The 16,805-nt window shown below is 44.3% G+C and overlaps 1 protein-coding gene across 1 annotated transcript in view; it reads right to left on the reverse strand.

Annotated features, from left to right (window-relative positions):
• Window positions 1-7,956: 7,956 nt before the first annotated feature.
• The window catches only part of CACNG7 (calcium voltage-gated channel auxiliary subunit gamma 7), a gene marked incomplete at its 5' end in the record, with an annotated part of 32,576 nt that continues 23,727 nt past the window's right edge, over window positions 7,957-16,805 (reverse strand). Inside the window, 2 exons of the mRNA XM_083378007.1 lie at window positions 7,957-8,749; window positions 14,219-14,364. Coding sequence (XP_083234133.1) covers window positions 8,492-8,749; window positions 14,219-14,364 — 404 coding nt within the window. The 3' untranslated portion in view covers window positions 7,957-8,491. The remainder of the gene's footprint in view (window positions 8,750-14,218; window positions 14,365-16,805) is intronic.

The raw sequence follows: 16,805 nt of genomic DNA on the forward strand, positions 1-16,805 counted from the left end.
TCAGGGTCCTAACCCACTGAGCCACTGCGTCCCTTGTATGAAAGAAGGTACCTCTTTATTATTATTATTTATAGCCTACTTCTCTTTTTCTTTTCCTCTTTCTTCTTTCCTTCCTTTTTCTTTTTCTTTCATTTATTCACATAAATAACTTAAAGGAGCAAACCTAACTCCTTCCTCCTCCCAGCCCCGTGGGTTGGGCTGAGAGTGAGTGACTGGCCCAAAGGCACCCAGCCAGCTTTCATGGGTGGAACTAGAATCCCAGTTTCTTGGGTTTTTTTAGCCCTGTACTTTAAATCGCTAAATCATACTGGCTCTCTATGATCCATACTTACAGCCCTGGGGCTAAAAGAAATTCCTAACCATTGGGTAGATTTCCGTAGCCTTTTGCACTCTGGAATTTGTTAGGATCCCACCAGGCAGGGAATCCCACCAGGTAGCCATAACAGTGCCAACTTGTTTTGTTTGAAATCAAGTTTATTGAAGTTGTATTTACAGTATTATACAGAGTAAATAATATTTTGTTGTCCCAATCCCTCCTCGTTGCAAGGAGGGAGATGGGGTTGGGACACTGTATTAATAATAATCATAGTAATTAATAACAATTTCCTTGTAATTATTTTTTTAAAAAAACCCAGGTTTTTTTGTTCATTAAACCCCTCCCCTTAGGATCCCCATTCAACCCAAAAATCTAGGATGCAGACTAAGAAAATAACATTAGTGTCTCTCAAAACCAGCACTGTGGCTCTGCCTCATTTGTTGCAGATTCCATTTTTTCCCCTCACAATAGCAGCTCCATACTTGCTTTATAACTGAAGTTTCATTCTGTTTAACTTTACTATTAATAGAGAATAAAATACTGGGCTGGTATCAAGATGTGTGTGTGTGTGTGTTGCACAAAGCATTTCTCTTTCTTCCATAATGTGATCAAATTGCTATGAATAGCAATTATTTTACTTTAGGGAAGTATATGGCTTGATCATACACATTTTTTCCCAAGCCATCCTTCTAATCTCAGTGCTGACATCCCCAAGCCCTCCTCTCTTTTATCTGTGTAAATGTACAAGATGGCTTTTAGCCCTTGAAAGTCTTATTATGTAAAATATTTAGCTCCATGCACGTGGAACCCAAGTCTTGACAAATACGTTTTTTTCTCTCGGTGTCAAAATCCACGAGCCAAAGGCATCATCTTTATTCCTCTTGCAGAATTTCTGTGTCTTGGCAGTTCTAGATTGGATGGAAGCTGAACAGGTGCATATTTCCCCGCCATGAGATGTAGGATTGGTGAAAGACTCAATTATTCGATTTCATCTATAAAGGCACATGAGCCCTGCTCTTTCCGAGCACAATAAAAATCAAAGCTTTCCTCTTGCTGCTTTCAGCTCTTTTCTGCAGGAAATCATGAATGCAGAGTTAGCAAATTGAGGTTCTGAAAAGACACTTGCACCTTTAAAAGCTACATTCAGAAGTTCTCACCAGGTGTTTTCCCCACACGCCTTCTTAAAGTTATGGGGAGCATCTCAGAAACCAGACTGCCATATTCATTTGAAGTTTTCCCTTTCCTCTGCATGCTCTAGAAAGCTTGCACAAGGAGAAACATGTATAGATGAAGAGGAGTAATTTTCCTTTCTTGCTTCGTATATACTTGGGACTGTGCTGCCAACGGTACGTAGACATGTTCTAATTTCTGGGTTCACATGAAAGGCTGAAATTTAAACTAGCCCCCCCAAATGGGATCCCATAGTCAAACGCCGCCTTATCTAGATTGCAAAACCCTAGATGACCTCTAGATGCAGCAGCAAAGAGATCTAAAAGACTATCTCTTGGATGCCATCTAGTGTTCAGCTCAGAAACAGTAGCTTAACAATACACTCGGCTGAAACCTGGATGGCTAGTTTGTACCTGACTCCTGTAAACCCAGCCTAAAGCGCCCCTTGGTGGCTGCTAGGGTGCTGAGCCCATGTGAAGCAATGCTCCAAGGTCACACATCACCAATAGACAATGTCTCCCCACCCCTCATTCAGAGGTGGATCAGCAAACACAACAGATGCAGTTGTCCAGTCGTGCCATCTGAACCCTGAATAACCCAAAGGTTTATTCCTGAGTCAGAACGCCCGAAGGACTCGCAGGCAAGAGTTCCATTGCAGTCACTTTGCTTAATGACCCCAGTCTCCTGTTTCTTCTGATTTCCCACCGTCCTTATTCTTCATTGCCTTATATCCAGAACTGCTAAAAGCTTTCTCTTCCGAAGCCTCCTCCCTCCTTTAAGCTGTCTCAGCAATCCCTGAATTTTGTGCCAACCCTGTAGGAGGAGAGCCATGCTTAGCCGCTGGTAGCAAAATGATCAGAAGCTCCCGAAAACGTACGCCTTTTAATGCAACATATTAATTGGAAACGGTGCTATGGAGAGGGCTCCTGATTTTGGGGGGGGGTTGTGTTTTTTGGGGGGGTTGGCGGTGGTGGCGGAATGCGACAGAAGCCTGAGAAAATAAACCACTGCTCTCATTGAATGTGCTTGGACCCATCACTCAAAAGAGATAACTGACAGCCAAGATTGCAGTGTTGATTTGTTCATTTTTGTTGCTGTATCTCGGAGGCAGGAATCAGCTGGAAGCGTGCCTCTTGCCCACCAGCCATGGGACACAAAAGGATGACCTTCCCACTAATGACCGGTTAGAAAAACATGGGAAGAAACCGGTGGGCACGCTTTTTATTTTTCGCACCATCTTTGCACTTGCTCGCGGGTGTGAATTTTCATTCACAGCCTCTATACCTTAATCTTCCATGTGTTAGCAAGCGTACACAAAGCTGCAAGATTTTACACACCTGATTACTACTCAACCCAGCCACCCACTTTAATGGGATTTATTTCTGTGTAAACAATCAGAATACGATACATTATTCCCCCCCTATAAAAAAATAATCCTGCATTCAAAGCTCTCGTCTGTCATTCTGTGAGCTTATTATGGCTGTTACGTATATTTTGGAATTGGCCTGGTGGTATAAACATTGCCTTCTTAAAAAAAAAAAAACTTGAATAGTCTGAGTCTTTAACCATTTTTAAGGAGATGCAAGGAATAAACTTTTTTCCTAAAAAATTTCCTTATCGTAAACGAGACTGCAGTCCTAAATAAATATGGCATCAATGAGTCTTTTCATGGACATCCATTAAAAACATATAAAATAAAGAATACATGCTTATTTATTTAGATGATTTGTTTTCTGAAAACACATGATTGAATATGCTTTCGTAGGATTTCAGCAGGTTCACTGGCTGGGGCTTTAGATATCCGTGACTAAATTCACTTAAGCCCTACTTAAGAACCAGAAATTCTTTTTAGCTTTCTGTAACTGAGTAATGTCTGAGTAAATATGCATAGGACTGAATGGTAAAACCACTGTAATCCCACAGCAACGTTACTTGGTGTTTGATTACTTGCTAACATGTCTGCTAGAAAGGTCTTACATCTACAGATTTCCGATGGCAGTGGTCCCCAACCTTTCAGGCTTGGCAGGGGGGAGAGAGTGGATGGTTTTGTGCAAGCAGCAGGCACTCGCATGAGTGCACACAACTCCATTTGCACGAGCAGTGGGTGCAAGCAGCCACCCCTCGTGCAAATGGAGCTTGTGCACGAGTGCAAGCAGCCACCACTCATGCAAATTAGAGCCGCATGCACGGACGCACACACTCACCCACCACTTGCACAGCCCAGGGGTTGGGGCTGCAGCCCCAGGGTTTGGGGACTCCTACCTTACAGCTTCTATGAATGTTTGCCTATGATCAGGATTTTCCTAGTTGTCAAATCACAGCTTCACTGGGGCCAGATGTTGTGCTCCAAAAAGGAAAACCACTGGCCCAGGATGAAGAGTTTTCCAGGCGATGGGACAAAAAATTGGAAAATCTGAGGTCTCGTCTTCCCTTTCATTATTCCTCCTTCCAATCAAGAGATGATCCCACCTGAATGCCTCTTATGGACCTCTAGAGTCCAGAACATTATATATTATTTCTTCTCAGTTGTAAAAGAACATTTTGCGTTCATGGGGGTTGTATGGACTGGCTTATGGAGAATGTCCAAGACAAATAAGAACAGAATGGGTCTACTTAGGAGAAGTGATCCTGGCCGCAGCCACACAAAACCTGGAGAACATACCCAAAGACCTTCAGAGTCTGCCATGCAAAGTTTACAGTGGCTTGCTCCTCTTATCTATGCTATGGTCCTTCTTCTGAAAAAAAGCAGCCTTTAAATAGGAAGAAGAAATCAATATTACTCTGTATCTATCACAGTCATGTTTTCTTAAGAGCTATGAGATCAAAAGGACTGGAAACTTAATTCAGGGCAAAGAGTAATTCGTAGGGTCCCATTCATTCACAGCGCCTCCTAGAGGGCAGATGTTTCCATAATTCATGTTCCAGTCCCATTCCCCCAACTCAAGATTAGAATGTATTATAGCGTCACTATATACAGCCATGAAAATTCAATGGTTAACTTTGGGTCGATCACCGTCTCTCTCTGCCCAGCCTACTTGACAGAATTGTTGTGGGAAGCATGAGACTTTCCTTTGAATAAGCTGCCGAGGCTGGGATGAAGAAGGAAATGGCAAATAAAAAGGCCTGCAGAGATGCCCTTGTGGGAGGACAAGGGAAAAAGCAAGTGCACGAAATAGATCTTGTGCTGGATTGTGATCTCCAACACACTACCTGAAGGTGAACTGAGCTGCAGTTGATGCTGACACAGCAGCAGGATGAGACATGCCGGGGTGGGGAAGATTCAGAAAGCTCCTTGTGTGCCAAATCTGAGTCTGCGGCATTTCCTCCCTCCCTTCCTCTCCTTTTTTGAAAGCCATTCAGAGGGCTCCGATCTTCTTTATCCTTCACCAATCCTTGTGATTTGCCCGTTCTTCCTACTTCTACGGTGTCTGCACACAAGGGCCCGTTGCTTGCTCAATGGCCTTCTAATGCAGTTGATCGCCATCGCTTCAAACTGGGTGAGAAGGAGCAGGATGGCGCCTTTGCTTCTCCCAAGGAGGCTGCGTTGCAAATATAGGGAAACCTCTGTATTTGGGAATTCCCCCTGTTCCAGTGTTTCTCAACCATGGCAACTTTAAAAAATGTGGACTTCAACTCCTAGAATTCCCCAGCCAGCGTTGCTGGCTGGGGAATTCTGGGAGTTGAAGTCCACACATCTTAAAAGTTGCCAAGGTTGAGAAACATTGATCTCTCTCTTGCAAAATAGGCCTGGATGAGCCACTTAATCCAATAAAACCATGTTCCTTTCTCATTCCTTATAAAGAAAATGGAGCATTTCCCCCCCCCCCGTACTGTGGGACAGAAAATAGGCTGGTGAAACAAAAAATCACTAAGGAAAAATGCCCACACAAGATGTATGCATGAGGCAGAGATGAAGGACAGGTAGTCCTTGACTTACAACCATTCTTTTTTAGTGGCCGTTCAAAGTTACAACAGCGCTGAAAAAAGTGACTTGTGTCCCACTTGTCACAGTTGCGACCACTGCAGCATCCCCGTGGTCTTGCCATCAGAATTCGAATGCTTAGCAACTGACGTGTATTTACGATGCTCGCAGTGTCACGCCATCCTCTTTTGCGGCCTCCTGATGAAAGCAAAGTCAGTGGGGGGAGCTGGATTCACTTAACAGCCATGGCACCAACTTAACAACTGCAGTGGTTCACTTAACAACTATGGCAAGGAAGGTTGTAACATGGGGAAAACTTAACAACTGTCTTGCTTGGCATCGGCAATGTTGGGCTCCGTGTGGTTGTAATTCGAGGACTACCTGCATTTCATTAGCATCAAAAGCATCTTGTATTTCCATAAAAATAGCCCCCTTTAGACCTACCAAGATTCCTCACATCCCTTTTTTTAATCCAGCAATTCTAATGGCAAGCTTGCTTATCATGGTACTTTCTTCCAAATTTCACTGCACTTTTCAATACTTGGTTCTTCTTGGCTCAACAGTCCACGGACAGGAGCTAAAAAGGAGTAGCTGAATAACAGTGAGAAAAGAGGAACAGGAAAAGGTGTGTGTGTGTGTGTGTGTGTGTGTGTGTTTAAAATGATAATGGATTATATATTAAAACAATGGAATATTACAAAAAAAATAAATTAGATCAGAGAAAGGAAAACATGAGCCTCTGGAATGCTTATAGATGTCTGCACCAGCAGTAAAATCTGTAAGGAATTGAAAATTGAAGACAATTGAAAGGAAGGAAGATGAAAATGGGGTTAATTTAAAATTAAGAGCAAAGGAGCAGACACCCCAAAAATATAAATAATTTTAAGAACAAAATAAAACAGAGAAGGCAGTAAAGCAGCAGCGATGTCACAGATAAATTGGGCAAACCAAAAATAAATAATGTCTGAAATAAAAAAGAAAGAGAAATTACTAAATTCTTTGTGAGTGTGGGTTTTCTCTCTTTGTGATTCTTTTTTTTTTAAATGTGGTTTTCACCTTGCTGAAGATTCTTGCGTTATAAGGAACTTGGATCTGTGGCCCACAAGGCCAGGACGCTTAAGATGGAGGTGGCATTTGAGGCATTGATGGCTGGAAGACACTGTTAGTTCCTCACCCCTTTGTAATGATGTATTAGATGTTCTTATTGATGGGGGGTCCGAATGAAAATGTCTTCAAAAAGGTCTCTTGAAGAACAACCTATAGAGTCGGTTCTGCACAATACTGAAGAAAACGAGAATGGAGAAACAGCCAGGAAGTTGAGTCAGCAAAAAGGCAAATGGTGTGCAAAGCTTTGGAGCAGTTTTAGATGTTAACTCGGTCAGAACAGAGATTGCAGGAAAAATATTCCTGATAGGATCCATCTGTTAGCCTGCCAGGATGATGCCCTATTATTTCAAAGGTTTCAGGAACAGGCTTGGAAGCAATATCAAAAACTTGCCGAAATGGGTCAGTTGTGACTGTATAAAAAAAAGTGGCCTAGTCACTGATGGTTAGAATCTAGACAGGGATGTCCAACCTTTGCAACTTTAAAATGTATGGACTTCGAGGCCCAGAATTCTGGGCGTTGAAGTCCACAGGTCTTAAAGTTGCCAAGGTTGGACGCCCCCATCTAGAAGATGAGAACGAAGGAGCAAGAACTGAATTTAGGATACAGAAAATTACAGAGGTGGGGGTATGTAGCTTCCTACTACAATTCATTTGTAGATGAAAAAGTATTGGGGGAAAACTTAGGGAAACTGTTTTTTTTTCAAGAGCTAGATCCGTCTAGCAACAATCTCAGAGCTTGTTTCATTCCAGAATACAGTTAATCCTCGACTTGCAACCCTTCGTTTAGCCACTGTTTGAAGTTACAACAAGCACTGGAAAAAGTGACTTACAGCCAGTCCTTACAACTTTTGCAGCATGGTCACATGATCAAAATTAGGGTGCCTGGCAACCGGCATCATTTTTCCACCATTGTAGCATCCCAGGGGTGTGTGTGTGTGTGTGTGTCATGTGACCACCATTTTGTGACCTTCCCAGCCAGCTTCCTAGAAGCAAAGTTCATAGGGAAAGACCAAGTCACTTAAGGAATGTGTGAGTCGCAAAACAACTGCAGTGATTCATTTAACAACCATGGCAAAAAAAGGTCATAAAATCGGGCTGAGTCACTTAACAACCACTTGCTTAGCAAGGAAATTCTGGTCTCGGTTGCAGTCATAAGTTGAGGACTACTTGCAGTGGGGAAAAAACTATATATATGACCTGTCATTTCTTATTAACATGTGGAAAGATTACTGTTTGCAGGTGCATAAAGCTGGAGAAATTGGGCTTTTTGGATATGGAGGAAAATAAAATAAGATGCCATTTCCTGTCAGAAAACTAAATACGGTGCCAGTAACAGTAAAGCCATTGTGTGCTGTTTGAAAAGGGGACATTGAACCTCTCCAATCAGGAATTGATTTAAAAAAACAGCAGTTGGTAGTTCTTCCTCTCGAGATCCGAAAAAAGCAAAGATGGTTTCGCAACCCAATTTTTGTCAAATCTTTGGGGAGAACGTTGAGGGAAGCATGCTTGGTGAGCTGTTTCTTGGTAGCGATTCCAACTATCTGAGTGAAAGGAGAAACCATTTGAGGCCACATCCCCAGAAGTGGAAAACAGGTTCCTTCGTGCCGCTTCTCCCACTGGTCTGTGGAGGATCAGGAAGGTAGGAAAGGGTGAGGAAGAACTTTCCGTTGGATGGTGGAGCTTCCTGGAAGAAGCCAGAACTGAAAACAGTTTTCCAACATGAGCATCAGCAATTCCATAGGTGGCTTGGAAGACTTCCACTAGCTGGAGAAGGAGGAAATGGGAAAAAAGGGAAAAAGAGAGAGAGAGAGAGACAGAGAGAGAGAGAGAGAGACAGAGATGGTATTTATAGCAAAGGAAGTGGTAGAAGGTCTTCAAAGAAGGAAAGAGGTCCCCATTAGTAGGGCTGGAGAGACTGGAGAACGTAGTCTACAAGCAAAGGCCAGGCTCCTTCTCCACCATGTTCTATGGCAGGTCTAGCAAGGTGATGTTGATATGTGCATGTGTTCGGGATACTTGATGGCTGGTGGGTAGTTCTGAGTCATCTGGATGGAAACATCGCTGGAGATGTCAGAGGGACTGCGTCCACGGTGCCACACTTCAGGGTGCAAGAACTGACCCGAGTAGTCAGAACAGTCGCTCAGGCGTGGACGGTAGAAGGCCGGGTGCGGGCGGTACATTTCCTCTTCGGCGTAACGTTTGGTGAAGAGGTAGACAGACATCACACCGGCGCCCTGCAGAGCAGTGACAGAAGAAAGGATTGAGATTAGGATAGAGACCGATGATCAGCCATCATCCAAGTCACATTACCAGATAGGGATCGCCAATATTAGGAACTCTGAATAGGACACCTTCCAGATGGGAAAGCTATTATGGAGAACAAAACACAATGAAAAATAGTTTTCACTGTAGTTGTGAACTTTACATTCTGAGGGCGAAAGTTCATTCTCTGAGCTTGTAGATTGGTTTCTGAAAGTTTCCCTACCAGGCTAGGTAACATCTTCAGCAGAGTTCAGGGGATGTCAGTGTCACTGAGTTCATTGAAGCCTGGCGCTCCACCAGCCATTCCATCAACAGACACATCAACCTACAACCAGCCTACAAACCTCTCAGAATCCAAATCAAGCACAAAGCCAGCCAGAGACAGCACCGACTCCCAACCAACCCACATAAGCCCCCCACCAGTACTTCACTTCCCAATGGCCTTCACCTGATGTAACCTCCCCATCACAAGACCCATCACAAGACCCATCACAAGGCCCTCATTTGACACACGCACACCTGACCCCATCACAAGACCCTCACTTGACACCCCCACACCTGACTCATCACAAGACCATTACAGGACCCTCATGACTCGCCCACACCTGTCTCATTACAAGACCCTCACTTGACACCCCCACACCTGACCCATCACAAGACTCATCACAAGACCCTCACTTGACACACTCTCACTTGACCCATCACAAGTCCCTCATTTGACACCCCCACACCTGACACCATTACAAGACCCTCCTGACAGCCTCACACCTGACTCATCACAAGACCATTATAGGACCCTCATGACATTCCCACACCTGACTCATCACAAGACCCTCACTTGACACACCCACACCTGACCCATCACAAGACTCATCACAAGACCCTCACTTGACCCATCACAAGACCCATCACGTCCTTCTTTTGACACCCCCACACCTGACCCCATCACAAGACCCTCATTTGACACCCCCACACCTGACTCATCACAAGACCATTACAGAAGGGCTTTTCAACCAGTGGTACAGGTACCACCTGTGGTACATTGGCACCTGGCAGGTGGTACGCGACCATCCTAGAAAAGTGGTAGCAGGGGAGGGGAATGAGCTGAACCAGTGGCAGCACCGCACAAGCCTGAGCGAGAGATGGCTGGAGCGACAGGGCTGTCAGGGCTCAGTGGAAGCCCCAGGATCAGTGCCAGGCTCCAGCTGGAGCTCGGTACTGATCCCGGCACATCTCCTGAACCCAGAAGAAGCACTGATCAGCTGGAATGTTGCAGCACCTCCAGGGTATTGTGATTTACATTCAGATGCTTGGCAACTGATTCATATTTATGACGGTCACAGTGTCCCAGGGTCATGTGAAGTGACCAAAACCTGCTGCAACCACCCAGCAGACAAGGGGAATAAAACCAAACATCTGACCCTCATCAGAAGACCCTCACTTGACACCCCCACACCTAACTCATCACAAGACCATTACAGGACCCTCATGACACCCCCACACCTGACTCATCACAAGACTCATCACAAGACCCTCACCTGACACACTCTCACTTGACCCACCACAAGACCCTCATTTGACACCCCCACACCTGACCCCATCACAAGACCCTCACTTCACACACTCTCACTTGACCCATCACAAGACCCATCACAACTCCCTCACTTGACCCATCCACACCTGACCCATCACAAGACCCATCACAACTCCCTCACTTGACCCATCCACACCTGACCCATCACAAGACCCATCACAACTCCCTCACTTGACCCATCCACACCTGACCCATCACAAGACCCACTAACCACACAAAGCCCTTACAAACAGAGGAGCACTGACACTGACTTCCCCTAAACTCTGCTGAAGATGCTACCTAGCCTGGTAACAAAATGTTTGGAAACCAACCCACAAGCTGGGAGAACGAACCTTCAGCCTCATCCTAAACCTGAGCTACAGATATTCGCCGCTATTGCAAACCTTACACTCTATGGGGATATCGCGGCATTTGTGTGTACAACCTTCTTTGCATAGATAATCCTTGACTTAACAACCACAGTTGGGACCAGAATTTCCATTGCTAAACAAGGTTTCTGTTAAGTGAGTCACACCTGATTTCATGACCTTTTTTGTCACAGTTGTTAACTGAATCACCTATAAAGAACGGTTGCAGGAATTGGGTATGTCTAGTTTAATGAAGAGAAGGACCAGGGTGTGTGTGTGACGATAGCTGTGTTCCGATATCTCGGGGGCTGCCACAAAGAAGAGGGAGTCAAGCTATTCTGCAAAGCGCCTGAAGGCAGGACAAGCAGCAAGGGATGGAAACTAATCAAGAAGAGAAGCAACCTAGAAATAAGGAGAAATTTCCTGATCGTTAGAACAAATAATCAGTGGAACAACCTGCCTCCAAAAGTTGTGGATGCTCCAACACTGTACGTGTTTAAGAAGAGATTGGACAACCATTTGTCTGAAATGGTGTAGGGTCTCCTGCCTGAGCAGGTGGTTGGACTAGAACAGAGGTCCCCAACCTTTTGGGCACCAGGGACCAGTTCCGTGGAGAGAGGTTTGTCTGCAGATCAGAGGGGATGTGGTTTTGTGTGCTGTCTGCATCCTGCGGATGGGGCTTTTCTTGTGTGTGCGGACCAGTTGCTGGCATGCTGTGCCCCAGTACGGGTCCACGTATCGGAAGTTGTGGACCCCTGGACTAGAAGACCTCCAAGGTCCCTTCTAACAACTCCAAGGTCCCGTCTGTTATTGTCTTTGTCTAGATATATTCACAAAGTTAAAGCTGCCACAGCATCGCTGTGGTTAGTTGTGGTCATGTGACTGTGATTTCCTTTTTTTTCTCCCCCAATAATTTCATTAAAGATTAGATTATGCAACTGCAAAATAAATAAAAAATATTAAAAATTAAAAAGTGCAGAGAGAAAAAAAGGGGGAAAGGAAAGAGAGAGTAGGAAAAAGAAATTGTGTGATCATTATTTCCAATGCTCTCTAGCTCCCCTTCCCTCAATTGGGGAAGCCGGCAGGAAGTCAGAGGTTGTTCTTGTGGTCATTCTGTTTCTTTATTTAGGTAAGGAAATACTTTGAAGAGATAACCCAATGGGTCATGGCTTGTCTTGTATACCTTTAGGGTACTGTTGCTGGATCATTTTGGAACAAGAGGGAAACTACTGTTAAGATGGGTACAGCTAACCATGACAATATAAGGACATTGTTTGCCCAAAGAGGAAAATGATCAGAATACGATTCTGCTTTGATGAACACAACTTGTCCTACACAGCCTCTGGAACACATAAAGTGGCATTAAAAAGAGAGATTACAGCAGAGGGTGCCATGCAGAAGACTCCTTTAAGCCTGGAGCCAGCCTTGTGTGTCCTTGTGAAGACAAACTGACGTTTCCAACCCCTTTGAAATGAAAAAAAAAGGTATTCCAAGCAATCAGCATTACTGCCAGTTGTTCTACGGGAGAAACAGAATGGATTCTTGCAAGATTAGTGCAACAAAACAAACAAACGGATGTCAACCAGGCCCTGGTTCTTGGATCTTCTGTCTTTGTAGAGGATTACAAGTGGTCCTCAGTTTGGGACTGCAATGGAGTTGGCCCATCATGTTTGTAAGTCATGACGGTCGTAAAAGGGGATACTACTGGGCCGCGGCCTCTTCAAAACTGGGCCACACGAGAAATGGGCAAACGCACGCAGGTGAAGCCGCACTCGTGTGAGCGGCAAGCAAGTGCGCACAGGCATGTGAAGCTCCACTCATGCAAGTGGAGGACTTTTCCGCTCACACACAAAGGTCCATCCTGTGGGAATGCAGCTTCGCACGTGAGCGCCCGCCACTCGCACAGAGGGAGCTTCACTCACGCACAAAGCTCTATTTGTGTGAGGTCTATGACAATTTGACGCGGCCAACTGGCTGCAGTCAACTCACCTTGGCTAACTTGCCGTGGCCGACTCGCTGCAGGGCAACTTGCTGTGGGACATGAGTTAGCCTAACATCAAGGAAATGGTGAAAGAGAATCATTGAGGGAAGGATGCCAAAGGAGGGACAGAAAGAAATGGGAATGACAGAAATTAAAATATTTTTTAAAAAATATTTTAAATAATTAAGTAGAATTGGAAAAAAAAAGTCAGCAACTAAAAATAAAGATATACGTGCTTGCAAGAGACCAGGATTTTCTGTTTCTGTGAGATGTGGGGGGGGGGGGGAAAGAATATTTAAAGATGCCCCAGTAGCTATGTAAAATAGCTGTGCATACAGGTAGTCCTTGAATTATGACCACAATGGAGCCTGCCCATCATGGCTTTAAGTCATGACAGTCTTAAAAACAGGCCATCCGTGTGACCAACCCAATTTTGCAATCTTTTTTTGTGGTGATTGTTAAAGTCATTAAGCAAACCTATGGCTCCTATGTGCTAGTAGTTTCATTGAAAAACCAGAAGTAAATGTCGGATTTTTGGCAAAAACATCATAAAACGTGGTCAGGTGACCATGGGACGCTGCAAATGACTGTAAATGTGGTCACATGACTGCAGGGAAAGTGGTTGTTGGAACTTCAGAACCAGGGATGGTGCGTTGTAACTTCACATGGTCACTAAGCAACTGGTCATAAGTCGAGGTATCTTCATAGCTACCATTTCTGTTTGAAGGAATGGCCAGAATAACAACAACAACAACAACAATGAAAACAACCACAACAAAAAGCTGAGGATGGCAGGCCCAGTAGACAGGAAGTCTTGCATCCCATCCCGAACCACGCACTGTCGGGTCCAGGAAGCCTCAAATTTGCCTGAAATAAACCAGGGTGGCAACATAGTTTGTATGTTGGGCTCTACAAGTCAGAAGAGGAACAACAATGCAGTGGTGTGATGCAAACGAAGACTTGCTTGGGGATCTATCGTTAGCCTCAAAGTGAGTGAGGTGGGAGAGAGTGACTTAAGACACTGTGGTTCATATCTCACAGTCCATGGATCAGATTCTGAAATGCTGTTCAGAAATCCTTCTTGTTGCTGTTTTAATGTGGAGATTGCTGGCAGCTACACCACACGAGGCTTTTCCAGCCAGCTGGTAAAGGAGGCAAGCAATTCCTTCTGCTCCAACCCTAAGCTTGGAAAATGCTATCGGTGGCACACCGGATTCACACATTGCAGTGAGCCATGATTTTTAAAATCACACTTCGACAGCCGAAACCTTTTGCTCTCTTGTAAGAAGTGTACCGATAGAACAACAGTGCGGACAAGCTAAAGTGGTGGTGATGGGCTTTAGAAAATACTGTAACTCACAACGGCAAGTGACCTAACACATAGTTCATTGTGTCCACACAACCCACTAAGCCCAAACCAAACTAATCGCATTTTTGACTCAGCAGTAAGATTATGAAGGGCACCGAACAATGAGTGGTGCCTACTGGAATTGAGGGGTTTTGGGATTCTCTTCTGTACCTCTTTGAGCAAGAAAGAAGAGGCAGCAAATGCGAAGGACCATCCATAGCGATACTGGAAATACTGCTCCGAGCCACTGGGACGGTTCATCACTTCGTCATTGATGCTGGAGATGTACAGGACCAGGCCCACCACCAGGGACAGCCCTGAAGAAGAGCAGAGAAGACAAAGGTTGGGACTGGGAGAAGAAACACAAGGCAAAAGGGAAGTTATCTCACTTCTACCAACTTCCAGGATGGTGGCTTGTAGAAGCTTCATTTGGGGTTGAATTGTGGTCCAATCTCTGCAAAACTGTTCCTTAGCCAACTAAAGGTCTTTCATGTTTAGCTTTGTGGGGAGATTGCTCCTGGGCAGATAATGCTCCCCCCCCCATCCCATCCCCACTGTTAGCTTCCTCTCAATGAGGACAACCTTTGCTCTGGATCACAATGGTGTTCCCAAAGTATAGGTTGGATGCTATTCTCAAAAACTACCCAACGAGCCACTGAAAGTCAAGGGCGTTTCTTGTCTCTTTCACAGCTCCAAGCTAGACAGCATGTAGCATAGAAACACTGACATATACAGGTGTGGTTCCAGGGCAGGGCAGGACAGCATACCGCTGTACAGATTTGTGGAACAGTTTTACGGATTTCTACCACTTTCTCTTCAATGCCAACACCACGTTGTAGACTTAACATCAAAATAACTCCTGGCCATGTCTTGCAACTACCGATCTTCAGCATCCCTTGGTACTCTTGCACCAGAGAAGCGCAATTTGCAGCTGCAGATAATAATAATAATAATAATAATAATAATAATAATAATAATAATAATAATAATAATAATAATAATAATAAAAATAATAATAAAAATAAAAACAATAATAATAATAATAATAAAAATAATAATAATAAAAATAATAATAAAAATAAAAATAAAAATAAAAATAAAAATAAAAATAATAAAGAAGAAGAAGAAATGTGCAATTTGGACGTGCTGCTTCTTTCCTGACTTTCTTCAGTTTAGGTCCTGTTGTCTTGGGGTCCCAACTATTACACCTCTGCTCCGTGAGCTGCATTGGCTTCCAGTTGCCTTCCGGGTGAAATTCAAGGTGCTAGTAATGACATACAAAGCCCTACATGGCATGGGTCCGGATTACCTACGGGAGCACCTACTGCCGGCGTCAACTTCCCTCCGTCCTGTACGTTCCCACAGAGAGGGCCTCCTCAGGGTGCCACCGGTCAGAGAATGTCGGCTGGTGACCCCCAGGGGGAGAGCATTCTCGGTGGGTGCTCCAATCCTTTGGAACCGCTTACCGGCTGAACTCCGGATGGCCCCCGACCTTCGCTCCTTCCGGCGGGATCTAAAAACTTATCTATTCGAACAAGCCGGCCTGGTCTGATGGGTTTGGGGTTTTAACATTATTTTAACTAACCTACTACATTGGGCACAATCATTTAACTTTAAATCTTGTATCCTGTATTCTTATTCTATTGCCCTGTACACCGCCCTGAGTCCTTCGGGAGAAGGACGGTATATAAATCAAATAAATAAATAAATAAATAAATAAACTAACTCTAGAGGCAATATCTCACAGGTGCTTTTTCTAAAAGGCAACTGGATTTTCTTGGTGTTTTTTATTATTATTATTATGCGTTTGAAAACATTTTGCTTCTCATCCAAGAGGCTTCTTCAGTACTAACTGAAGTGAGTTAGAACCGAAGAAGCTTCTTGGATGAGAAGCGAATGTTTTCAAACAAAAGAAACAAGAAAGTCCAGTTGCCTTTTGGAAAAAAGCACGTGTGGGACAACCGTGACCTGGATGATTGAGAATTTCTGTAGACATCTGGAGGCAATACTGCTTATTCTGCTTCTTCTGCCCCTCCCTCTTGCTTCTAACATAGATGTTGCCTAGACGTATGAAAAGAATAGAATACTTTATTTGGCTAAGTATGTTCAGACACAAAAAGCGTTTTGTCTTTAGTGCAGAAGCTCTCACTGTACATGCAAAGCAATAGAACAGTGATGGCGAACCTTTTAGAGACCGAGTGCCCAAACTGCAACCCAAAACCCACTTATGTATCGTCGGGTGCCGGGTGGATGTGGCCCACTGAGTGGGTGTGGCCCATTGGGTGGGTGTGGTTGCGGTGGTAACGGCAGACTGGGTGGGACTAAAAAATTCAATTAATCAATTTCAACTTTGCGAGATCTTTTTTTTTCCCGCGAGAAGTTGAAATTCATTGATTGAATCTTTTTTTTTTTGCACACGGAGGCGGAGGACTAAAGCGAAAAGGTTTTATAAAACCCAGCTCGAGGCCTAGGACTGGGGCGATGGCGCGCGTGCCCACAGAGAGGGCTCTGCGTGCCACCTGTGGCACGCATGCCATAGGTTTGCTACCGTGGCGATAGAATAATAATAATCATAATATGATACCAATAATGGGTAGTGGAGAAGATGAGAAGGATAATACTCAAACTACAGCCATATAACCTGAGTAAATATACTTAGACATAAAAAAAATACTGTGAGGATTAGGTGTTCAGCGGAGTGATGCCACGAGCGAAAAAAACCTGTCCCTGTGTCAAGTTGTTTTAGCATGCAATGCGG

The sequence above is a fragment of the Vipera ursinii genome (genome assembly GCF_947247035.1).
Source record: "Vipera ursinii genome assembly, chromosome: Z".
In the NCBI taxonomy this organism is placed as follows: Eukaryota; Metazoa; Chordata; class Lepidosauria; order Squamata; family Viperidae; genus Vipera; species Vipera ursinii.